The following is a 9,310-nucleotide window of genomic DNA, read 5'->3' as shown; positions in this document are numbered from 1 at the left end:
TGTGTATGCGGACAGCAGCATGCATTTACAACAGGTACTTCTAGTTAAGCCAAGTTCAGTCACTGCTCTGGATTTGGACTAAAATGTCATGCCCAGTAACAGCGATAGAACATCAACTGAGGCTGCTGTAGACTCATAGGGGCCTCTCTGCTCTGAATGGTGAGCAGCTCCCGTTGCAGCCTGGATCAGTCTTCAGAGCAAAGGCGATGGCATTTTATCCACTGCAAATCGCTGGACTGGTTCTTGGGTTCTTCGGCATGGTCGGGACCCTTGCCACAACTCTTCTGCCTCAGTGGAGAGTGTCGGCTTTTATTGGCAGCAACATAATTGTCTTCGAAAGGGTCTGGGAAGGCCTCTGGATGAACTGCGTCCGACAAGCCAAGGATAAGCTGCAGTGCAAGGCCTATGATTCTCTGCTCGCCCTCCCACCTGCCCTGGAGGCGGCCCGGGCGCTCATGTGTGTGGCTGTGGCCCTGTCTGTGATTGCTCTGCTTGTTGGCATCTGTGGCATGAAGAAGATTCAGTGCACAGGCTCTGACCGGAGAGCAAAAGCATACCTTGTGGGAATTTCCGGAGTCCTCTTTATCCTGACCGGGATCTTCGTTCTGATTCCGGTGTGCTGGATGGCCAATGACATCATCCGGGATTTCTACAACCCAGCGGTCCACGTAGGTCAGAAACGAGAGCTGGGAGCCTCCCTCTTCGTCGGCTGGGCCACTACGGCGGTCCTCATCGTCGGAGGGGGTCTGCTCTGCGGGTTCTGCTGTTGCAACCGAAAGAAGCCAAGGCACAGATATTTAGCCCCTGGGCGTCGTGTGCCTCATGCACGTAATCCACGCCGGACAGCGACGGGGCTCAGTAGGACTTCCACTAGTTACGTCTAACGCCTGCTTTCAGCTCGAACTGTGGATTATGATCCAGGTGTTTTACAGACGCTTGCCTGAAACTGTAAGTATGCCAGGCAGGAGGACTTGCTTTATGGCTGCTCTTAAATTGAGATGAGAAGTTTAAAGGGCATATAGACTGTAGTCACCTGTGGCAGGAAGAGAAGTGACTTACTTTGGACCTTCTAACCTCGTGTGTATTAAATGCATTTACTATTCTGGACTCAATCTTCAGTCCAATTTGTGTAATCTAATGATACATTCCTCTTTTTTCACTATCATATATTATCTGTTAAAAAGTCCAAATTCTATTGCTATTGATATGCCATAGCAATAAAGCATATTCTAAAACATAACCTATTATCTTTTCTTCAAAATATTTCTTTTACTAACACAATGACAGCTAAAATGATGGCTTCTTTCTATTTTAAACAATTAGCTGAAAAACAATAGACATCAAATAATGCTTTTAATTGAATTTATCAAAATATGGAAATGCTAGCTCAATGAAAAGATTTGTTAATCCTTTAGGAAACTCAAATGTATTAACAGTTTTAGGGAAAGGGAGCTTTGATTTCTGCTAAAATATTTAAGATGATTTTAAAGCCTCTAATGTATATAGTTAAACTTGCTTAGAATTATGTATACAAAGGAAAACAATTTATAAATGAAAAATAATATGCTTTCAAAACCTATGATGTGTACCTACAAGCAAAGAGAATCATCTGTCTTGATAAGATACAGCAATAGAAGACTGTGAACACTCAATTCCCATCAAAAGTAAATACAGCCCCGATTAATGAATTAAGGTCTAGGTGTTGAAGGGAATAGTTTCTGTTCCTTGTTTTATTCTTTAGTCATTGCACAGGTCTATACACGCTAAGTAGAATGAGGACTCAAGGTCATGATTCAGGCAGTTAGTCAGGCCAAAATAAGTACCTCCTTTTTTATTCCCAAATAAATAGGTATAGATAAAGCATTTTGTTTTACTCAAATTGTATGCATTTGTTTCTCAATTCTTCACTTCTTATGTATTGAACATGACAATATTATAGGGGAGAGATGAGTAGACAAAGTCTATGGGGCAAAACAGAGTTTGTGGGGCAAGCCCACTTCTATGGGATGCTCTTCCAATATCTTATGAATCAATTAATGTTTATTCAATTTTAACTTTTCAAATATTGTGTTTATTTTATAATAAAAATGTATTTCATATACAATACATAATTTCAGTGAAGAGATTACATTTGTTTGCCAAATATTTATTTTATGTTCATGTTTATTATAACAAAATAATAAAGTAAAATAGTTACATGTTTTCAATGATTTTGGTCTATTTCCCTGTGTGTGTGGGGGGGTCAGTTTGAAAATGACATTCTATCCTCAAAAGATCATCTAATAACTCTGAAACATTAAATCAGAGATAACTCAAGGCTAGATGTTAATGTCAAACCCTCATTCCATTCTACAAACCACCAACAATATTTTGATGAGTCAAACCCTTGGTAATATAAAACTGTATTTTAAAAATTAGTAATACATTAATGCTATAGCCCAAAGAAATGTAAATGTCTTCAAATCATAGCAATAAAAATAAGAAAAACAATAATTTAGATTTATTTTTCCTAAGATTGTTTTATTTTTCAGACTTAATTGAGAAAGGCCAAAACACTGGGCATGTTGAAAAGGAGTCATTTATCTTACACAGGCAAATAAATAAGACATCAAGACAAGCAAGATATATGCTTAATGGTTGTCATAGAATCATTTGTCTTACCCTTTGGCTCACCAGAAGAAGTAATTAGCCTTGCAGGATGGGCCCCAGAATCTAAATGAGGCATGTTTTCCTGCTCGTCAGAGACTCAGAGTAAAATTGTATAACTCTTGGTAAAATCATAAAATTACTAGAGACAACATTAAATACTGAATATGGGGCACAATTTTAAGGACTAAGGATTATTTTCTTTGCTCTTTCATTAATCAAAGTGTACTTTTGGGGGAAAAAAAACAACAACACAATAGTTCTGCTTCCCTCTCTTTGCTGAAATCTTTAGCCTACTACACCAAAGAAATAATTTGCAATTAATTTCAAGGTGTATTATGGATGCAAATCTCATAACACGAACCCCTATGTGGAAGAAATGCATCTTCATTTTCTAAAATCTTATTTAAATTCAACTTTGGGGGCATTTTTTCACATCTTACACAATTCTTGGAGTCTTTCTGCAGGAATAAGCAGTGGCTGGGTGGTGGGATCAGGGGATCAGTATATAACCATCACTCCATAAAGGTTTCTGAGAAGATGTCTACTGTATTAATATCTGCTCTCAAGGTCTCTTTAGGCTTCTCTGCTCAGTCAATTCCCTGTTATGCTTGGCAGTCTTTTCTTGAGACTCCCTTATTCTTGGCCACTTGGATAAGTAGATTTCAACCTTCATTGCATATTAAAATGGTCAGAGGAACTTTAAACTACCATTGCAGCCAGGGTCCAAATGATACATGATACCACTTTCCAGAGTCATGGTGGAAACCTGACCTCTTGACTTGGTTACCAGCTGTCTACAAGCAGTAGACAGATTGTGAAGCAAACTGTGCCTTCTCCCACAAGATCTTTTTTAAAAATATGACACCCACAAATTTCCTCCTCCATTGTCAAAAATTTTATGCAATTTCATAGATACTTAGGCTTTCCGAAGTGAAAATGCATAAATAAAGGAAAATTTTCTAGGCGATTTTGCTTTCAGTTTTACTACCTACCCCACTGAGCCAGTGAAATGCATTGCTAATTTCCTTCTGGAATGAGGATCAGAGAGGGGTGAAATATAATCTTATCCAGCCACACATGGTTAAAATGTTTCAAAAGATGAATGCTTTGCAGAATACAAACTTAATTAAATGCACACTAATAATTCTTTTCATTTGCAGAAAGATCTTGATATATTTAAAAGTATTTTGTTGGGCTCAGTTGCTCTCCACAGCTACCCCATAATGTAGACAGTGCAGAAACCATTATCCATATACTTTAGCTAAGAGAACTGAAAATGACAAGGTTGTATGACTTATACCAACACTGAGAAATCAAGAAGTCAGCCATACTAAGTAGAGACTTAATAAATATTTAGGGAATGACTAAGATATATATATATATATATATATATATATATATGCATCAGGATAGTAATTTGAGATTTTTAACTAACATGGAGCTCCTCCTTCCACGAGGAAGAGATGAAACTTTAGAACTCAGAAATTTAAAGACCAGTCCTTGAATTTCAGTCTGAAAAGCCTACATTCTGAGAAGACTGTGGGCAAGGAATAAAATGGCTCAGTCAGAATCAGGTTTTTTCTGAATCTTAAGATTATGCAATAATTTCTGTGGATGAAGGTAAAATAAAAAAGAACAGTTAAGATGGTCTAGATTTCGGTGTGTGCCTGGGGAGAAACCTATGTACCATCCTAGTTCAGTTCTTAGGGACTGGGACACAGAGAAAGGACGGGTTGCCAAATGGGCTTGAGAATTTAAGGACAGAAACAATCTGTGTCCTGACCAAGGTGGAGACAAGGATGTTGAGAATTTTCTTCATGTCCTCATAGTGCTGGGAGATAAGGGACACCTCTGTAATGTGTTTAGTCTGAAAGGCCAAGTGGTAATCTTGACAAATTTTCCACAGCTAGAGCTTAATGGGAACAGAAGAACATCTCCTCCTCTCCCAAGAATGGAACAGAGCTTTCAAAAGTCCCTGTCGTTGGGATCAAGTGAGACCGCATAAGCAACTCACATGATGAACAAGGGCAGGCCGTCCATGGCCTGTTTGTCTTCAGATCCATTCCTTACCTTTCCTCTGCTCTGATCTGTGTCCTCAGGAGGTTGGTCCCCCCAGGTTATGCACTGGTGTGCCAAGAGTGGGTGGTGGCTGAGGTCCTCACCAAGTGCAGGCAGTAAGGGGTAATTGTATCTGTAGAGAATTTAAGAGCAGTAAGAAAACCACCGAGAAATCTGATTTTGGGGCTTCCCCAGTGACTCAGCTGATAAAGAACCCACCTGCCAATGTAGGAGACAAGGGTTTGATCCCTGGGTTGGGAAGATCCCCTGTAGTAGGAAATGGCAACCCACTCCATTATTCTTGCCTGGAGAATTTCATGAACAGAGGAGCCTGATGAGCTACAGTCCATTGGGTTGAAAGAGTCAGACGTGACTCAGCACAGAAATCTGATCTTTTTATTGTGCTTACAGGATGGCCTTTCTAAACAATGTCAATGACAAAGCACTCCTACTCAAAAAGTGAAAAATTATGTCGGTCTGAGTCTTGAAAATCATGTAGTTACCATGGATGACAGATAGATAGATGATAGATAAGTCAGTAGATAGATAGACAGTGAGCCTGGACACATGGGTACATGCATTTGTTTGAAGAGAGAGTTATTTGTTACATTCAGTAAAGCTTGTTTTTCAAATCATTGCTCTGTTTACTTGGTTTTATTGCTTTAATTTCTTTAACACAAATAAAAACTCCCAGTCATTGTAAAATAACAAAATTAAAGTAAATCAAGTTCTATCTTTTGACAGTGTCTGTGCTACAGAAATTGGAGGCACAAACTACCCACCTCCAATGACTCTAACCTTTGATGAACTTCCTGGAGTTTCTTCAGAGTAATGACTTATAAAGAATATCATGTTTATTAAAGGATAAATAATAAAAATGTGTTGACTTGAAACTTATAACTGAAAACAATTTCTTTTACAGAAGAGAGGTATAGGAAAAAAAATGATTCGTATCTGGGAACGAAATGTGCTGTGTAGGCCACTGAGGTTATCTCCCGAGCTCCATGTCCAGCTGCTGCCCACTAGACTTGGCCAATAGTAACCCCAGATTAAGACGAGAGCAGTAGAGCTCCACCCATTTTCTCTTTGTTGGGTCAGAGGCCTCCAGCATTGACTATATCTTCTTCCCAGCTTTGCTAGAATGGGCCACACCATAGGTCCAGCTTCTGCCAAGTGATGCTCATCTCTTGGGTCCAATGATCAGCGCTTTTAATTCCCTCATCTTCAGGAAAGTGAAAGTGAGGTCGCTCAGTCATGTCCCACTCTTGGCGGTGCCATGGACTGTAGCTTATGAGGCTCTTCCATCCGTGGAATTTTCCTGGCAAGAGTACTGGAGTGGGTTGCCATTTCCTTCTCCAGGGGATCTTCCCCACCCAGGGATCGAAGCCAGTCTCCTGCATTGCAAGCAGATGTTTTTACAGTCTGAGCCACCGGGAAGCTCCATCTTCAGAAAAAGAGCAGTTCTCTGCTGTTATTAGTGTCTGAAAGCCTCCATGGTCCTCTCCTTGGTTTCTTAAATCTCCCCATAATCTATCTAACCAAGTTCCTCTATTAAATTCTACTAATCTGAATATTTAGAATGATTTCACTTTTCCTGGCTGGACCTGAGAGGCACAAAAATTGAAAATCATGGAATCTGAACAGAACCCTAGGTGAACAAACAATGGTAGTAAGGATCAGATCAATGACTTGTCTTCACCTGAGCTTGGATACAACTCTGGGAAAATGAGGGACCCTCACTGAATAAGATTAAGTTTTCATTCCATAGCAGTTTGAAAAAGCAATTAAGTTCAGTTTTTAAGAATATCTGCATGGCAAAATACTTGACACGAGAGAGCAAATGTTTGCTGAAAGAATGAATAAATGATGAATTAATGAAAGAAGAAAATAAGCAAATTGCAATATAAAAAACCTTATTGAGGGGCAATCATAAGTTAAATTCCTAAGTGAGTCTAGAGGAGTTTTGTGTTCTTAGTACTCTTAGCAGGATAATTTCCAAGAAAATATTTATTTAATGGACTGCCCATTAAGGAATTACTGCAGACAAATTGGGATGCCAAGAAAATATCTTTCAGATGGGTAAAAGTCTCAATTGAGACTGATTTAGTAAATCTCAGAATTTGCTGGTGGAAATGACTAATAAAAGATTCAGTAAGAAGCCAATCAAAATATGGACCTGGCTATAGCAAAATGACTAAAACTTTTACCACAGTAAAGATGTATCAGACATTTTATCATGATTGGTCTCCCTGTGGGCTGATGAATGCTTTCATCAGTTGAACAAAAACTCCCACACACTCTGAATGACAAGATTGATTCTGTCCATGAATTTGGCAGAAATGAATTTGTCAAATAGATTCTGAGGGAAAAAAAAAGTAATAGGATATAATAAAGGATATCTGGAAGTATGAAAGACAGCTGATAATGATGACAGGACACAACTAGAAAATAGTAAAACAAAAATAAGGGCAGGAGCAGGGATGAAAGGCTATGGTGATTGGTTGTTATTATGGTTCAGTTGCTAAGTTGAGTCCATCTCTGCAACCCCATGGACTGCAGCACATCAGGCTTCCCTGTCCCTTGCTACCTCCAGAAGTTTGCCCAACTTCATGTCCATTGAGTCAGTGATGCCATTCAGCCATCTCATCCCTTCCACGATGATTGGAAGTGGAAGGAAAATTTCAGTGGGTACCGAAGGAGCAACGAAGGAACATTCAGCTTCATCAGGAGGAAAATAGTTCTTGGAGCTGGTATTAAATCTGCATGAAGATTCTCAGAAGCATTGGGGACACCACTGCTGTTTACAGAGCCCTTGTCCATCCCCTCTCAGAGCTGACAACGACTTGGTTATCATAGGATTGTAAGGTTGAAAAGGATCATGAGAGGAATTAAGGCCAAGACAGGTGAGCTTCTCTATTTTACCCCTCCTCAACCTCTTCAGTGAGGGCTGACTCAAGGCCACCCTGCCTTTCATCAGTAATTCTCTAGACTTAAACCTGCTGCCCCCTGGAAAGACCTGCCTGTCAACTTTCCAGTCACCTTCTCTGGCTACACTTCTTACTCCTTCTCGTCCACCCTCAACGTGACCTCAGACTTGTCTGAATGTTGAGCTTCCATTCCTATTGCACTTTGTACCCCTTGAAATACCTTCTATTTTGACAGTTCTGGAAACAGTGGTACCTTGAAGGCTGACAAAGATTTGTATCAATAATCTCACTTTTTTCCTATTTTTTCTGACTCGATTTTTCTTAAAACTATTGCTGACAACTCTTCTCTTTAGGGTTTTCTTTTTTTTTTTTTTTTTAAAGAAATACCACTCTTATATTTCTTCCCTAGATCCTATATACGTCTCCTTTCTTGAGAACTCACTCATTCCTGATTTTTCAACTTCCAGTAAATGGCAAATGGCTTAGTAAAAGAGCATTGGACAGGAAGACCTGAGTTTATAATAGAGCTCTTCCATTTTAAACTGACCTTCAGTTTTCTCATCTACAAAATGTAGACAGTGAATACATACTTTTAAACATGTACCATGTGCTTCTAAGTAGACTAAAAGGACAGCACACATATAATTTTTCTTATTTTTCTTTGCAGGTTAAAAAATAACTGATGCTCAAAGCAGTTCTATAACCTTTCCAAGGATACAACCGGGTCACTGCCCACCCCCAACCCCCTCATCAAGCCATCTTGAAAGAGTATGCTTTCTCCCGTGTGGTGCCTTTCCTTGCCATCTCCCCACATAGGGAGAATAATAACCAGCCTCTCTACCTGAAAGAGCTACTGAGAGGAGAAACTCGGGCAGTGTCTGTGAAAGCATTTTAATCATAAAGCATTATGTAAATATAATGCTTAATTATTGTTATTATCTCCCATCAGTCCAAGTCTTAAGCTCTTTATAGTTTACTTGCTTTCTCTGCCTATAAATTAATTCACTTGTCTGTCCTGTTGGCCTCAAACTTAGGCAAACATAATATTCAGTATGTTTTCCTAAGCTTCACGTTTCCTCTTTTTTTAAACCTTCATAAGTATCACACTTTATTTGGTTCCTTAAAACATTGATGGCTGCTACATTCTGGCTTAACTCCTGTGGTCCCAGAATAATAATTAATAGGACCCTCTTTTCCTCTCAAAACTCCGAGTTTGGATGATAAATTATATGGTCACCTAGGATCTCAGCGTCTGCCTATGTGGGGGACCTGGGTTTGATCCCTTGGTCAGGAAGATCCCCTGGAGAAGGAATGGCAACCCACTCCAGTACTCTTGCTTGGAAAATCCCATGGATGGAGGAGCCTCTTGGGCTACAGTCCATGGGGTCACAAAGAGTCAGACACGACTGAGGGACTTTACTTCTTCTTCACTTAGGATCTCTCAGGTGTCTCCTGCTATGGTCGTGATTGTCTCCGTTCTTCCATTTTGTATTTTAAAACCGTATCCCTTCCCATTTACAGTCATTAATGCTAAATCAAATGCTACTTACTCAGTTTACTGAGATAGCGCTTTTGGCCCTCTGCTCATCTGGCGAACACCTCTGTTCCCTATTTCCTACATACAGAAACATAGATTCTCACCTCCAACCAGCCATAGCTATTATCATGTCACTTCC

The 9,310-nt window shown here is 39.6% G+C and overlaps 1 protein-coding gene across 1 annotated transcript; it reads left to right on the top strand.

The window, feature by feature from the left end:
* The first annotated feature begins 206 nt into the window (after positions 1-206).
* On the top strand, positions 207-884 carry CLDN17 (claudin 17). Its single transcript, XM_020902473.2, has one exon. The coding sequence runs from the start codon at positions 207-209 to the stop codon at positions 882-884; it is 678 nt and encodes a 225-aa protein (XP_020758132.1).
* Positions 885-9,310: the final 8,426 nt, after the last annotated feature.

Source organism: Odocoileus virginianus, chromosome 25, assembly GCF_023699985.2.
Source record: "Odocoileus virginianus isolate 20LAN1187 ecotype Illinois chromosome 25, Ovbor_1.2, whole genome shotgun sequence".
Taxonomy (NCBI): domain Eukaryota; kingdom Metazoa; phylum Chordata; class Mammalia; order Artiodactyla; family Cervidae; genus Odocoileus; species Odocoileus virginianus.
This window is presented reverse-complemented; position numbering and strand designations above follow the sequence as displayed.

Coding starts and splice junctions, on each gene's coding strand:
- CLDN17 (XM_020902473.2), top strand. CDS start 207: ATGGCATTTTATCCACTGCAAATCGCTGGACTGGTTCTTGGGTTCTTC.